Source organism: Pleurodeles waltl, chromosome 8, assembly GCF_031143425.1.
Source record: "Pleurodeles waltl isolate 20211129_DDA chromosome 8, aPleWal1.hap1.20221129, whole genome shotgun sequence".
Classification (NCBI taxonomy): domain Eukaryota; kingdom Metazoa; phylum Chordata; class Amphibia; order Caudata; family Salamandridae; genus Pleurodeles; species Pleurodeles waltl.
In genome coordinates, this window is record NC_090447.1 from 1,325,760,489 (window position 1) to 1,325,777,028 (window position 16,540).

Genomic DNA, 16,540 nt, shown 5'->3' on the forward strand with positions numbered 1-16,540 from the left:
TCCCTTTTTGTAATGAAAGCTTGTTCATATATGGAAAGACAGACATACACAAACAGGCACATACCTACATTTGTGTTTTTACTTTACTGCTTGTTACCACAGTGGTGCAGTTTAGTATAATGTTAATCAGAGTTCTGAGCACCCAACTCAGTGATGTGTATTTTATTCACTCTAGAAGAATTAAAAGCTAACTTTGGTACAAATCTTGCTTTTTTCAATCACCTACCTCCTTGTTACCCTTAGTTAACTACAAAAAGAACATTGGCCACTAAGGTTTCTTACCAGTTGTATCTACTGGTCAAGTGTATCTACTTTTAAACTGGTTTAGGTGGTTAAGGCATCCGCAGAAGTTGCAGCACTAATGAGGTGGGCGCATCCAGCACCTCTTGGGATAACACTTCCAATACATTACTCAGAGGGTGATGATGCCCTTGCTAAAGGAATGTGTATGCAACTTATTGCTCACAATTGTGAGTAATCATAAGATTGTCCTGGAGGGTTAACCTGCTTGCTGCAAAGCACTGCATGCGGTGCTTTAAATGTCCAGGTACTGTCCGGTACTGAGTATCTGCACTTCTTTAGTTTGAAAGGGAGAGCAGCTGCGCTTCTCGGCACTGCTGCAGTACACTCGGTGCTAAGAGTACCGGCACTTCACAGAAGCAGACAGGTACTCAAACGAGTGTGTAACTGCACCTCTGCATTTCCGTTTCAAGGAATGACTGCATGTCACCTATTGAGCACGTTTTCCTGCTCAGAATAGGAGGCGCGGTTCCGTAAAGCGCCGAGGGGGGCAGTAGGGATGGGAAAGTGTGACCAGGTGAGAAGGAGGGAAGGGAGCGAGTGAGGATGAGGAAGATGCCCTGTGGACGCCATCATCTCACCGAAGGCCGCCCTGCCTGGCCAGCAGCACTCCGTGGGTAGACGAGCAGGGGGTTGTCTGCTTTTATGGTTTTGATGGCGTGAGAACATTGGATTTCACTGCTGAATTTCTCTAATATTAGCACACCCCTTCCCTGCAGCAAGCAGGGTGTCTGTGGTTGCACACCCCTCTGGGACACCCAGGGAGCATGTCTTGAAAAGCTCAGTTGTTAGGCGTAAATCGTGGACCACTTTTTTTGTTTACCTCTGGTCGTGTCCCAGGAGTAGATTAGAGAAGTGCAGCACTCCGCCAGTTAGTGCCCTGTGCAGATCTATAGCCCCAGTCTCACACGCGCTGTGTTTGAATGCTCGGTGCAGTGAGGGGGCAGCTCCCGGACTGGGCACCTTCCTGTTGCCTTTCACTTTTCATGATCCTCTCCCCTGTCAACAGCGCCGCACCTTTCCCGTGAGCCAGGACGGGCGCACGAGCGCATCGTGTCTGCCTCTTCTGTGTGTTCTTACTGTGCACACGTCGCACTGGATCTGGCAGGATTAGGAGACTACAGAGGATTTCTCATGGGAAAACAATTCTTCCTTTCCGGGGCACAACTCTTTGAAGCTCCTCCTGATGACGAGCTGCACTCCAGAAATGTGTTGGCAGCCAGTGCCTCGCACATACTTAGGATGGCGTCACAGTCCTGGCACCAGGCCTTAGTTCCTTGACTATTTCCCAGCAGGCGCCACCATTAGAGCTAAACGAAGTGGGACTGGCTACAATGCAGCATGACTTTAGGTGGCTGCCTATAGAGTGCCTCCCGCAGGGGGCGCCAGAAACCAGTGGAAGTATAAACAAGCATTGGCAAAGCCTATAGGTCTCACCTCTACAAAAGCTTTTGGCTTTGCCAATGTGTTTTATGCACGTTGTACACCAACGTGGCTGCTGATCAGCATGGCTAAGTGTTAGTGGTGTAGAGTCACGTGGAGTGTCGTAGAGTGGAATGGCGAAAAGAGGAGTAGAGTGTTGTACAGTGGAGTGGCAGAGAGTGTTGTGTATTGGAGTTGCACAGAGTGGAGTTGTGAGAGTGGCATCCACTGGAGTGGTGTAGAGTAGTCTGGTGTAGAGTGCATTGGCGTAGCGTGTTGCACAGTACAGTGGTGTAGAGCACAGTGGCATTGAATTCAACTGCATACAATGCAGTGTCATAGGATGCAGTGGCATAGATTCAAGTGGCGCAGAGTGGAGTGGCACAGAGTAGAGTGGTGCAGAGTGGAGTGGTGCAGAGTAGAGTAGCATAGAGTTGAGTGATGCAGAGGGCATTGCCAGAGTAGAGTCAAGTGGCACAGAGTGATCCAGAGCAGTGTAGCATAGAGTGGGGCAGGGTAGAGTATGGTGCCATAGAGTGCAATGGCACAGAGTGGAGTAGCGTAGAGTGGAGCAGTGCAGAGTAGAGTAGCAGAGAGTGCAGTATTGCAGAGTAGTGTGTCAGAGTGCAGTATTGCAGAGTAGTGTGTCAGAGTGCAGTGGAGTAGAGTGGCATAAAGTACAGTGATGCAGAGTAGAGTGCAGTGGCATAGAGTACAGTTTTGTAGAGTGCACTGACATAGAGTTCAGTGGTTAAGAGTAGAATGGCATACAGTAAAGTGGTGTAGCGTGCAGTGTTGCACAGATTAGAGTGGCATACAGTGGATTGGCGTAGAGTGCAGGGGCATAGAGTTCAGTGTTATTGAGTAAACTGCATTGGCATAGAGAGCGTTGGCATAGACTGCAGTGTTGTAGAGTACAGTGGCGTAGAGTGAAGTTGTGCAAAGTAAATTGATGTGGCCTAGACTGGAGTGGGGTAGAGTGCATTGGTGTAGAGTGTTGCAGAGTATAGTGGCGTAGAGTGCAGTGGAAATCAATGCAGCTGCATACGATGCACCATTGTAGAATGCAGTGGCGTAGAGCTGAGTGGTGCAAAATAGAGTGCAGTGGTATAGTGGTGCACAGTGGAGTGACGTAGAGCTGAGTGATGCAGAGGGCAGTGGTGCAGAGTAGAGTCGAGTGGCATAGAGTGGTGCAGAGTAGAGTGTAGTACAATAGTGTGGAATTGCATAGCGTACAATGGCATAGAGTGGAGTTGAGCAGAGTAGATTGATGTGGCCTAGACTGCAGTGGTGTAGAGTGCATTGGTGTAGAGTGTTGCAGAGTATAGTGGCATAGAGTGCAGTGGAATTTAATTCAGCGGCATACAGTGCAGCATTGTAGAATGCAGCGGCGTAGATTTGAGTGGTGCATAGTATAGTGCAGTGGCATAGAGGTGAAGAGTGGAGTGGCACAGAGCTGAATGATGCAGAGGGCAGTGGTGCAGAGTAGAGTATAGTTCCATTGAGTGCAGTGGCATAGAGTAGCGTAGAGTGGAGTAGTGCAGTATAGAGTGGTGGAGAGTTCATTGGTGGAGAATACAGTGATGTAGATTAAAGTGACATATATTACAGTTGTGTAGAGTGCAGTGGTTAAGTGTAGAGTGGCGTAGACTGCAGTGGCATAAAGTGGAGTGGCGCAGAGTAGAGTAGAATGGTATGGAGTGCAGTGGCGAGGAGTAGATTGTTTCAGAGTAGAGTGAAGTGCCATAGAGTAGAGTGGTGCAGGTTAGAGTGCCATTGCTCAAAGTGGCATAGAGTGTAATGGCGTAAAGAGGTACAGAGTAGACTAGAGTAACGTACGGTGGACTGGCATAGAGTGCAAGGGCATAGAGTTCAGTGTTACAGAGTAAAGTGCATTGCCATAGAATGTATTGGCATAGAGTGCAGTGGTGTAAATTGCAGTGTTGCAGAGTAGCATATAGTAGGGTTGTGCAGAGTAGATTGGTGTGGGCTAGACCGGAGTGGTGTAGAGTGCATTGGCAAAGAGTGCAATGGTGTAGAGTAAAGTGGCAAAGGATGCATTGGCACAGAGTAGAGTGGTACAAAGTAGAGTAGAGAAGCGTTGCGTGAAGTGACGTAGAATGGAGTGGTGCAGAGTGCAGTGGCATGGAGCGGTGTAAAGTGGAGTGGTGAAGAGTAGAGTGCAGTGGTGTGGAGTGGTGCATAGTAGAGTGGAGCGTCGTAGAGCGGAGTATGCATGGTATGGGTGCGCCCTGCCATTACAGAAACATATTTTTGATTGAAATGACCATTATGTTTAAGCAGACATTCAGTTTTACTACTAAAACTGTACAGTGCACAAATGAAAAAGTGTGGAAATTACATCTCCTAGTATTATGATTTGTTTTGATCATATTAAAGTTTTTGTTTCCAACACACTTCAGAAATAACACAGAATGTGCTTTATTTGTGTTCCTAAAAGTGAGAGAAAGAAAACTAAGCAAGCACTCTCGGAAGACAACACCTAACATTTGATCTCGGTCTTTGAATGCACAGCAAATTTGGCAAGATAAGAACAAGATTTAAAGGCATGTTTACAGATAGGGAGTTTGTGGAACTCTACTGTAAACATGGCATAGGCAACAGGAGGGACAAACTGAACTTGGAGAGCCTAAAGCAAATAAAGCCAGAAAATAGAAAGCCAGAAAATGTGAGATACAAACCACAAAGCCAGTAATAATCAATGGGCAGAATGCATTCCTAGGTTAACTTTCTGAAAGTCCCCAAGATGTCTTTAGTAAACCAGACAGCTGTGCTGTCTAGTAGGCTGCGACCTAAGGGTGGCCCATTGTCAAGTCAGGGGGTGGACACATGTCACATCACCAGGGGCTCAAAAATCCTTGCACCTACACTGGATCTAGATCTAGTTGGAAGGACAAAGCTAGAACATGTCCCATTACTAGATTCCTCTGATCCTAAAGATATTTGAAGGGCATCCTCATCTGAGACATTCCCTGTTTCTTTAGGCTGCAGAAACAAACAAGCATTTGTAATGTAATGGGTCTCGCATTTGCTCAAGTTAGAGCTATTAGCGTCGTAAACTCCTAACCGTACTTTTCTTGCCACATAAATTGAAAATGAAAAGTAAGACAGTTTCACATAAGCGAGCCGATTCAAAGCGCCACGGCATCAGCGTTGAAGGAGCACACAGAAGGAAAAAGAAGTTCGCTTGCAGTCAAACATATTGGCAAAAGTGCAATTAGCCATGTAACGGGGCGATGACCAAGGCGGTAACTAACCCACCCTAAGGAGGGACAAACGTAAAGCATTTACCAACGGAAATAAAGGATTTTTGAAGGCTAAGCCCATGAACGAGTGATTGTGATGGGCGTGTAGTGGGTGTGGTTAAAAGCCCAGATACATACCAACACATAGGGAAAGCAGCAGTTGCATGCTGCTATACTCAGCCTAGAGCACAGAATTGTATACTGCTCCAAGTAGAAATGTATGGAGGTGAGAGTGATATGGCTATTTACCGTGAGAGTTGTGGTAGGGGTGGTGTAAGGGGGAATGATTTGGAGTCTAGTGACAAGACTAGTAAGAGTGAAATGAGGGTAGATGTGTCCAGTTCCTTGGTAAGAGGTGATGAAGACAATTGTCCTTCCCAGAATAATTCTTCTAGAGCAGCAGGATATTCATAAGAGATAAGGATCATTATATCTGTGAAATAAAGCTTCTGGGAGTCGCTGGTGAAGCTGAATATATTTGTAATAACTGCGTTAGGTAATTGTTGAATATTCCATTATCCATGTTCGTTTTGGTGTTAGTTGTCTGGTGGTATTTGCCTTTAATTCTGTGTTTGTATTTGTATGTGTAAAAGGGGATATGTGTTGCATTAGTTATTTACTGTTTTTCATTTGTTGTTTAAGTATGTGCAGAATGTTTTAGTTTAAGTATTCTGTTCTGCCTCAATATGATCTTAGTGTGCATGAACTGTATGTATTCTCAATATGTAGTCTCAGTGTGTGTGATCTGGAAGTATTCCAGGTTCTGGAAATATCAAGCTATGTATTGTGACCTGGAAGCCAGGTGAAAGGCTACTTGGTCACTATTAAAGGTACTCTTCAACCGTAAACAGTGTGGGATGTCACTACACAGTCGCATCAGGTGGATGTTAACTGAGCTTCAGAACATTATGGAGTCAAAACAGCATCTGTGAGCTACACATTCAAAATCTAGAGCAAAGCCCTTATCCGTGGCAGGGCTAATATTCTCTGCTAAACATTGATAAATATCCATCCCTTTCCTCTTCCAAGTCACAGTAAAACTTGCCTTTCCTGGAGGTTTTCGCAAGCCTGCAATTTTTAACTTTATACTTTTTTTTCAGCTTCTGGTCTAGTTTATCCAGGGCTCTTATACTGTCAATGGTCGTTCATTGCTGTACAGTCAGTGGCCTAACAAAGTCCTCCAAACTCGAGCAAGGGAATTGATGACGAGCATCCAGTCTAGGTTGACAAGGAATCTCGCAGGCAGATTGATTTGTATCCCCCCCTCTCCTCTTCACAAGTTACAATCAAACTGGTATCTGGTCCCCGGGTAACAGCACAGGCAGAAGCCTAACATGGGACCTAATGCAAGTATGGTAAATGCTTCTCCAGTCCAGGCTGGATATTAAAATTGCCGTTAGTGGGGTGCGGTGGACCCCTCCCAACCCAGGGCCACAGTGCCACTTTACCTCCTGTACCATAACAATTGCAGCTCTGCAAACACGGTCATCTATCTTGGAATAAAAACACCCTCCATAAAACGGGTGGTATACAAGAAAAAAATATGTTGTGAAAAGAGTAGTCTCAAAAACGAAACAAAAATAACAAATTATTAACTCAATGAACTAAAAGGAAAACGGAACAGAATGAATGAATGAATAGTATGAATTTTGCCCTGAAGTGGGCACTAACATTCCTGCAATGTGTTCCTCGTCCCTCAGAAAACAGCGCTCTTCATTTACTAATCGAGAAAAATAAGAACAAATTCCATTGGGAGGAAAGGTAAAAAAAAATTAGGTAGTGCGGGAGAATTTTATTTAAGTTACATGGATATGGAACAAGACTTTGTTGAAGTGGTGAAACACTGTGTACACATGGAAATCGCTGTAACGTGACCCGGGACGAACCAGTGTCATGGTGGAAGCAGCGAAGGTATGCAACAGGTAGTAATGCCCTAAGAAAGTCTGGATACTATTACCATAAAATAAACAAGCATTGGCAACGCCAAAAAGTCTGGCCTTAAAGGAAGGTTATATGGTGTGGAGAAGCATCAGAAGATAGGATGGGAATGGATATGTATTTGTGTGGAAGCAAAGAATTGTATAATGATATTGGTGTAGCTCAAAAGGTCAAGTGACAGTTTCACTGTCAAGCAAGGCCTAACAATCCTTATAAGTCAATGACTGCCCTTCCCCCCGCCTGTGCTGCTGCCAGAGAAAAACACAATAAAATATCTGGTTATCTAAGACAGTTCAATAGCTTTACAATGCCATGTGTGTGCCAATGGAAATTCAAGCTTTGGCAGCTATAAATAAAATAAATTGATCAGTGGAGGGCAAGCACTTTTTTGTGGAAGCACACAACTTCTGCCCAATTAAAACATGTACTCCTGGCTCCCAACATGTGGGCTGTGCCAAAGCCCTCTCTAGTGATGAGACAGGTGTGCTGTCTGACCACAGGTGCACTGTCAAGCCAGAGCATAAAAACTGGGGACAACAGGGATCCCGTTATTAGATTGTTCATGTGCATTATAGTAAATAATTTCAAGATATGGTTTTTTTTTTACATTTTTCGGTTTTAATGTATTTTAGTTGGTTGGATTGTATTGTTGCATTGTGTTAGTTTATTCATCTATACCGCCACAATTTTACTCTGGGATATATCCATAACGGTTCTGTGATATTTCATCTTTAGGTACCAGGGCAATGAGGTTATGGTTCTATGACAGACATTCATATAAAGGCAATGGTAGCACTTCTTACATCTGAAGGTTAAAAAGGGACCATTAAAAGAGAATGATTTGTGTTAAAGAATTCATTTAAGGTGTATAAAAAATATTCACTGTCTGGCAACATGAGAAATAGCTGCCTATGTTAAAGGAAGGGGCCTTGGAAGCAGAAAATATCCTGGGGGTGTGTGGGCACGGCTATACATTTTTACCTACGTGCCCCACTCCTTCATTTCCTACGCAGGATAACTATCAAATATTTTTTTAATCTAAGATTGGTTTTGGTAAAAAAGAAATGAAGATTGGTATTGTTCTACTGGGATAAGGGGAAACTACTAAAATCACGGGGAGCTCTTCAAGCATCGTCAACACTAGGACTGAACTGTCCCCAGTCAAGGGTTCCACTCGCAGTGACACAATGATGTCATTACTTTCATCAAACCTGGGGCCCATCAGGAAGGGAATGCTCTGTTGTCAACCTGATCTCTCCGTGTGTAATCCCTGAGCAGAAAGCTCATTAGTTCCCCTCCAGCCCAACAAATCTAGCCCCACAACACCCATTCGGGGATAAAGGATCCTTAACTCCTGTGGCATCAAGGTAACTGGGATATCATGTATTTCCATGGTCCGTAGACCCCTATCTTAACCACGACCTGGAACCAGGAGTAGAAACCTCACCAAGTTCAGTTGTTGGATATAAACAAAAAAGTAAAAAGTGGCAGTGATAACATCACCTAAATGCATGTGCTCCGTCTAATGCTTACAAACCAAATGGTGCCAAATATGTATCTATAGTGCCATGTTTAATAAATGTGCCACACACTGGTACATTTTACATTGTCGTTGAGCAGTCACTGAGGGATGCTATTATTGACAATGTTATTTATAGAGCTGTAGGGATGTGCAAGAAATGGGACAGAAAACATGAGTCAAGCATAAACAATGAAGGAGCAACGCTAGATCACACCAACGCACGCAGTACAGCCAGGCACATCAGGACGCGCAGCGGTGATACCAGTCAAGTAGGTTAGCTGAGCAGAGAAGTCCAACGCGGGAGCATGCCATGCCACCAAGGGATCTCCATCTAAATGGGAACCGAAGAAGAGGTCCAGTGGGGCAAGGCAGACCAGCGAGGACCATGTGAGCTCCAGCAGTGTGCTTGATGGGGACTCAGCTGGTAGGGTGAAAGGGGCTCAGGCATAGGGTGCTTGTGTGGAGGGAGGGAAGTGAACTGCAGGGATACAGATGTGACTCGAGTGAGGCTACCACAGGGCAGTGGGAGAAGAAGTTGGTAGAGGATATGGCAGGGCACTGGTGTGAGGGTAGAGGAGGCTAGTGGGATTGTGTGGTTGGTGTGTAGTTGGTGAGTAAAGGGCATTAAGGGCAAGTGGTAATTTGAAAGCAACCGAAAGGCAGTTGGTTGTAAGTAAGGCTCCCAGTTTGCTGCTTTTACTGATTTTTACAGATAAATACAGACGAAAAAAATGTGTTTCCTGTCTGTATTTATTTTTAAAGCTGAAAAATACTGAAAATCGTGCTCCTTGTGTGAGAATCTCCGTGTTGTATTTCATAAATTCAAGCAAAAGCTGGGCAGATAGTATGGGGAGTGAAAAAAAACGAGGAGATTTCCTGAAATACAGGCGTAAATTAACATACATTTGTACTATAACGCTAACGTACCCCTGGGTGCTCTGCTTAATGTGCTAAAATGCAACAGGCATCCATGCAGGAGTGCACGTGTAAAGAGTTAAATAAATGCGGAAATGTACCATTTCACAACTCCATTTATTGTCAGAACTGAAAATAAATACGAATAGATACTAGTGAGATGGCCAAAAAATAAATACAGATAAATAAAGACGGAAAAGTTACAAAAAAATAAATACCATAAAACTGGGAGCCCTGGTTGGTGAGACAGGCGTAGCGGGTCGCGAAGGGACAGAGGTTTGGAGGATAGTAGTGGAGAGTACTGTAGCAAAGGACGGAGAGGAGGACAGCGAGGGTGCCGAGGGGATGGGAGTGAGTGATGTGTAGTGGGTGAGTCCAAAGAACATTCTAGCGACCGTGAGTGCGCGTCACAGTACCAGAAAACAGCCTCCCACTGTGTTTATACATGCGTCGACTTTATGATGCGTGATGCTGTAAATCAGGCGAGAAGTAAAGAAATGCCAGGCAGTGGGATGGAGCCAAGGTGTTACGCGCGTGCTCACGCCGGTGGCGGCAGATTAAAGCGATCACAATAAATTGGTGGACTTCGACTTTAAACTGTCATCAGCGGCTCTCCTTTGTGCCTACAGGCGCACTTGTGCAAAGCTGAAGGGAAGAAAATGCGCCTCGTGGAAAGGAAAGCATACGCAGTCTTGTGAACCAAATCAAGCATTGAAAAAAACTTGCATCATTCTCTCTTTCAGAGACCACCGATTTAAACATGTCGAGATCAAAGTCCCAGCAGACCACGGGCAGCTCCTCATCCTCGTCCTCCATTCTTGGACTGCGCTCTCCGATAGCGTCGCTCTTCTCCTTCCGGAAGTTGCGGAAGCAAAGCTGGAAGCCGCCATCCCTGCAAAGGTCAGTGACGCAACGGGGCGCTTGGTTATTAATATCAGATGATCCTGAAGTGTGACTGGTTGTTATGTAACCTCAAGTCAATTTCCCAAAGTTTGTGGAACATAAAAGGCGACTTTGGCACAAGTTTTTTTAAAGGATTTGTCCTTATTCCCACAATTTGGTAAAAAGGAACATACTGGATTAGAGATTAGTTCTCAACACACAAAAGCAAACACCTTAACCACGACATCGTGTCACCAATACGGTTTTACAGCACAGTTGTCGCGAGCTGTTCCCGCATATATGGACAGCCAATCTCTGCATTTTATAAATGCCTTCGTTCTATAAACATTTCATGCTGTAGTTTAGTGCAGCCAGAGCAGCCCAGCTCATCTCTGGCGATCGCAGATCTGGGTCCCACAAAACGGTTTCTGTCCAGATTGCAGGTGTAAATGGCAGTACCCACACGGACCACGAGATTTAAATGTTCCAAGGATGATCTACGGCTAACAGCTTAAATCCAAAAGTTTGCAAAGCTCAATGTTTGCAAGAAAATCATGATGTGACAAAGTGTGTGCAGGAATTTACATTGCATCTTTTTCGTTGCCTATATATGGCTGTACGCCCCACGTGCCTCTTTACAACACGAGTGGCTGCTTAAGGTATGTGGCAGCTTGGTTTGGAGATGCAAAGTATTCAAGCCCCGTTGTGTGAATTTTGGACCTGATGTACAAAGATTACATTTGCAGAAGTGGTCACAAATTGCGCACCAATTTGTTTGTGAATGCAGTCTTATTTTGCGAACAAACCTCGGTACAGGTTCACAAAATACAGAACCACAGCGAGTACCATAGCGACCTGCCCAATTAATATTCATTTGGCTGGTCGCAGGTTGCACATCCTTGTGATTAGCCACAATCATAGGGATGGTGGCCAGTAAGCAAGTAAACAGACCACCATGATACTGATTGTATTTAATTGATGATGTTTATTTTTTTTGGTGTAGTCCATTTTCATTAGCGGAAACAAGACTGTGTATAGAAAGTGTTTCTTTTTATATATAAAAAAGATTCTCATTGACCATTAACTACTCTACCTGATCATTTTTTCAATATTCACAAAGGTGATGGGGTCCGAGATTGACATCTTCAAAAAGGATGGGGTTCACAATAAACCTCTCCCCCTTTGCAAATCAATTACCTCCACAAACTGCAAGTCACTAACTGGTCAATGAGTTACGACTACAACTATTGATACATAAAGGTGCGAAGCACAATTTGGAAGGGGTTCCCACCACACTCTGCTATAAACAGTGATTCATAATCAATTCTAAATCCACTTACTGATACAGAAATACTTTTCTGAATCAATAATTGTGTTTTGTAAATAGTAATATCCTTTTTAATAAGAACAAGCCTTCTGATGTGATGAATCAGAGGTTTTGGGCCCATTGAAAGGTTATGTACATGAGGCCCTTTGTTAGTCGACTGTTTCTTGCATCATAATTGCCTTGAAAGCTGTTATGTATAATTTATTGACGTGGAATTCCACAGGCACTGATCATCAATTAAACTCATTGAGTGATGCATCATGGTCCAATTATGTATCATAAATAAAAATATTCTCTTAGGACAAGCCCAACAATTTGCTTGGATGGTATTCAGACAAATCGTCCCTCAGTGTTTCTGGGCTGGCTTGTATACTACACCCTGAACTGCCCTGGTTGGCAGACACAGGGCCTGATTCTAACTTTGGAGGACGGTGTTAAACCGTCCCAAAAGTGGCGGATATACCACCTACCGTATTACGAGTCCATTATATCCTATGGAACTCGTAATACGGTAGGTGGTATATCCGCCACTTTTGGGACGGTTTAACACCGTCCTCCAAAGTTAGAATCAGGCCCATAGTCTGTTGCAAGACATGCTGTGGGCTTACGAAGAACATACAGAGGCTTGGAGCCCCCTCGTTGGTTACTATTGGTTGGCTTTCATGCCTGCTTCTTTTTCATTTGTCAGCTTGTATTTGTGCCCTTTCATGAAGCATTGCTTTTTTGCCATCACTTTTGATGGGCTGGCTTCAATGCTTCCATTGGTTGGTTTTCAAGTAATACTTTTTTCTTTTCAGTTAAGTACTAGATAAGTCTGCATGTTTTTCTAACTGTCTCCTCTTAGTTCTCTTCTCCTGCACTCTGTGGTGCTCTCTGTATTCTTCCCCCTGCTTCTCTCCATGATGTGCTCGCCCTCTTGTGCTCCCCCCTGTTGATTTTAAGCCAGTGTGCTTCCCGCCTGCTCTCTCTACGGTTGCTTCTCCTCCTCACCCAACCCTCCGTTCTTGCTTTGCCCACCGCACCCTCCTCCCTCACCCGTTGCTTCTCCTCCCTATTCCATGATCACCTGTTGTCTGCTCATCTATGTGCTTCTCCCCAACCCGATCCACGTTGCTCTCTCACCTGTTCCCCCCCACATGCGCTGTGTTGCTTACTCCATCCACTTTTTTCAAAGAAAAAAAAAATACCTTTGTGCATTTTTTTTCTTTTTAATACTGATACAACTCTGATTACAAAAAAAACTGTAACAAACTGCCTATCAGATTTACTAAGAGAAAACATTCACAACAATTAGTAAACATATATACACTCATTGGACCACTCAGGATATACTAAGGCAAAATGAAACCAACAAGAATATTTTTATTTCAATCAAAATCACCAAAAATGATCAACTTTGTACAAAATCACTTTTTTCTTGTATATTCATATATTTATCTGCTACAGACAGATGCTTATATTTCATTCAAAAAAAGGAACTATAACATATATGCAAATCAGGCCACAGACACGATTGCAAAAAAAAAAAAATTCACCATACAAACACATGCAATCACCATAATACCTAACCAGATTCCCAAATCTTATACTATTAAAACCACAACCACCTGGGGCGGGGGAGGGAGCGGGGGGACAAAAAAATTGAGCTCCCTTGGATAGTATATAGTATCTACTCTCATGAAGTTAATCTAATTTAACACATATTTTGTGATATTGGATGAATATAGATAATATACATCAAAATGTATAACCGATTAGCTCTTAATATAGTATGAAATTGTTAATCTTTTATCCATCCAAATCATACTTAGTAATTATGCAAAGAGGGATCCTTCTGTCCCACATTGCACCGAAGCGCGTTTCTGTGGTACCGCCCAGCAGGAGCCACCTTCTGCAGGACGCAGTAGTACAACACGATGAGATATCTGTGGAAGCTGTGGCCCAGCAAGATCTGATAACCAAGGTACCAGTAAAAAGCGCACTCAAAAATGTTCTATGGGGCATCCTTAGTCCACCCAGGCCCGTCATAGAAGTTCCGAATAAGGCAAGATCAACCTTCAACTGAAGGATACACTGCAGAAAGAGAGAAATTCCAAACACAACTTGTATGATAAACTAGCTCAGGTCCTCTTAAATCCAGAAGTCTCAACTGATCCCTTCGTATGCATCTCAGTAGATACAAGAGGTCCGCAAAAGAAGCCCTGACAAAAGACGACTCTGATTGGTAGCTTAACAGAAAAACAAGTGCCTGCATCATTCTGTAGGCGCATGCATGTGTGGTGCACCTGCAAAATGATGCGGGTGGCCTCGTCAAAGGCTTTTTTTTTCAAATTCATTAGCCAAAGCAAAAAAACGCTAGCAAAGCAAATAGGTCCCAAAGGCAAAATCTATTGGCTTTCCCATTGCTTGTTTAGGTCTAGTAGTGTTGGTCACAACCTTTTGATTTTAGTATCGTTATATAATATGCTTACAAGGGCTTTCAGCTGCCCTTTTCATCCATTTGCTCCCCACTTCATCACGGGCCAGCCCACTTCAGACATTGGCTAAGTTCACTGTGAGTAACGGCATTCTCCCTTTTCACAAGGAGCGCCTACACTCACAAAGTACTACCAATTAGTAGCACGGACTACTATGGCAATGTGTGCTTTTTGAGACCAAAAGTATTTTTGCTTCTAGTCATTTTTTTTTAATTTCATTGATCAATTCTAGCCAATGTCAGACTGGAACAAAAAATAGACCTGCACACCAAAATGAAAGTGGCCTCTATTAGTGATTAAATAGCTAATAAATCACACGTTTTTGCAAATTAGGGCAGTTTTGAACTTGTGAAGTACACACTGTCTAGGTGTTTGCAAGGTAGAGAAGACGGTATGCATTTGTTCTGTGTTCAGGCAATGTTTGTGGTATTATCGGGGAGATCAACAGTAAAAACTGGCCCACCAAACCATAACACAGCCAAAAAAACACCCTCACGCTGATCTGTCAGAACAGCCCATCTTGAATTGCTTGAGTGCCATATTGGCAGGGCCTTTGGAATTATGCGGCAGGGGAGCTCCAGATTATAATGGTTGGCTAAATTATGCGTCAAAAAAAGGCAAACTATGCAGTATAATGCAGCACATTTTATATAGTATTTTGTCATTTTTACAAATGGTAATATTGTCTCAGCAAAGATTATGTGGCAAAACCAGCAACTATTAAATCATATGGAAAATGCCTCGGCTACAAAACTGCTTAATTCAGTGGCTGATTTTAGCACATTTTAACACTGTTCACGACACTCCCCTTTTGAGCCATCTAATAATCTGGGCTCTGACTGGCACGGTTTAGGTTCTTCTCTCACCCTGTGAGGCTGTGATGTGTTTTTGCCAGTGTTGGCCCCGCTTATTTCTCGGTATGAAGCAGTTGATCCCGTGCTTTGGACGCTGGTGATTAATGATGAAGCCATGTTGTGAAGAATGCAAGCTGCAAACACCCAGAGGGGTGTGACTAGAAATTGTTCCTCGTGGAATGGCATACAGGGTTTCTGCTTTTCTGTCGCAGGGGGTGGCGGTGCACATGTTTGCGCCGTCTGTTTTCTTTTCGACTGTTGTTTTCATAAAGTTTAAGAACATTGCCTGCTTGTCAGCGCACGTTATCCTCCTCCCTTTAGGCCACTCATATTTCATCACAGCTCGTTCGTTGAGGCATTTCATTTACTGGGTGGGCAAATATCCCAGCGGACCACAATCTTAATATTTATTGTTGTCAAATCTCATTTTGATACTGATAGGTACCCCAAACTTTACTGCCTGGCTTTTCTCACATAATTATGGCTATGCCGCATTTTCCACATAATGAAGCTTCCACTGCATAATCCTCAGATTTTAACAAAAAAATGTTTCTAGCTCAAATGGATCAAAAATAAAAACACGGCAACTCATCTTGCTGCGATGTGGAAGGCGCTTCACAAAGGTTGACTGGTCACCTTCCTGTTTCTCATTGATGCCGCTTAATTTATTCAACACTGCCATATGATTTGGTGCTTTCCTGCCACATAATTCCACTGTCCCTGCCACAAAGGCAGTGAAGCTAAGGAGATGCCTCGGCCACTTCGGTTTTACATCCGTGGTGTTACACCACATCTACAAAGATTTGTATTAAACAAGTGTGAGATGCCCTGCCCATTGTCTAGAAGCACTTGAGAGACTATTGAGTAATTTTAGTGAATCTGTTCCGATTTGCATACGGCTATCAGATGACTATGGTAGATGCACAAAAAACAGATTTTGTCCATTGCAGCTCCTTGGGGGTTCGAACACGAAATGAGGGTGCACATCTGAGATGGCCATGTGCATCTTCTAATTCTGCTTTTTTTAAAATTATAAATCTAGCCTGTAGGTTTGTGATGTCGAGCTGTTTATATATATATTTCTTCCATAACTTAACCCTGTCTGGCGTAACACAAGAACCTGCAATTGCATCAGTTAAAGTGACAATATTTCTTGAAAGAAGCAAAGGCTGCAGGAGAGGATTATGATCTAGTAATGCGGTACAGAACATGATAATATAATATGGCGGAGTAGCTAATGAGAACCACCACAATCCGTATTTGAACCACTATTAGACTATTTACAGCAACCTGAAGCCCACCGCTTTTAAAATATGTAAAGAAACCTCTAACTTGGCAGACTTTTAAAGTTGGTGCATGTTTCAGTTTAGCCAGCCTGCAGACCTGTTTGAGCCGTGCCAGTTTAGTGGGATGGAACCAATGTGGTTGGAAACCTTTAATTATTCAGTAGCACGTTCCTCCTACATAATTCCCAGCCTAAGCATGGCATGATCCACAGGGTGAGAAGATCTATACAAATTACTTAAAGTGCATAATTCTAACTGCAGAAAATATTTTAGGGTCCTTGTTTTGCTAAAATGAGTGTACTCCGTGTACATATAATCTGCACCAAACCTCGTTCAGTTATGCTATCCATC

General features: G+C 43.5%; 1 protein-coding gene across 4 annotated transcripts in view; it reads left to right on the forward strand.

The window, feature by feature from the left end:
- The window catches only part of EXPH5 (exophilin 5), a 548,780-nt gene that overhangs the window by 462,939 nt on the left and 69,301 nt on the right, over window positions 1-16,540 (forward strand). For all 4 annotated transcript variants that reach the window (XM_069202313.1, XM_069202314.1, XM_069202315.1 and 1 more), the window contains exon 3: window positions 10,107-10,263. In XM_069202313.1, the coding sequence (XP_069058414.1) occupies window positions 10,107-10,263 (157 nt within the window). The remainder of the gene's footprint in view (window positions 1-10,106; window positions 10,264-16,540) is intronic.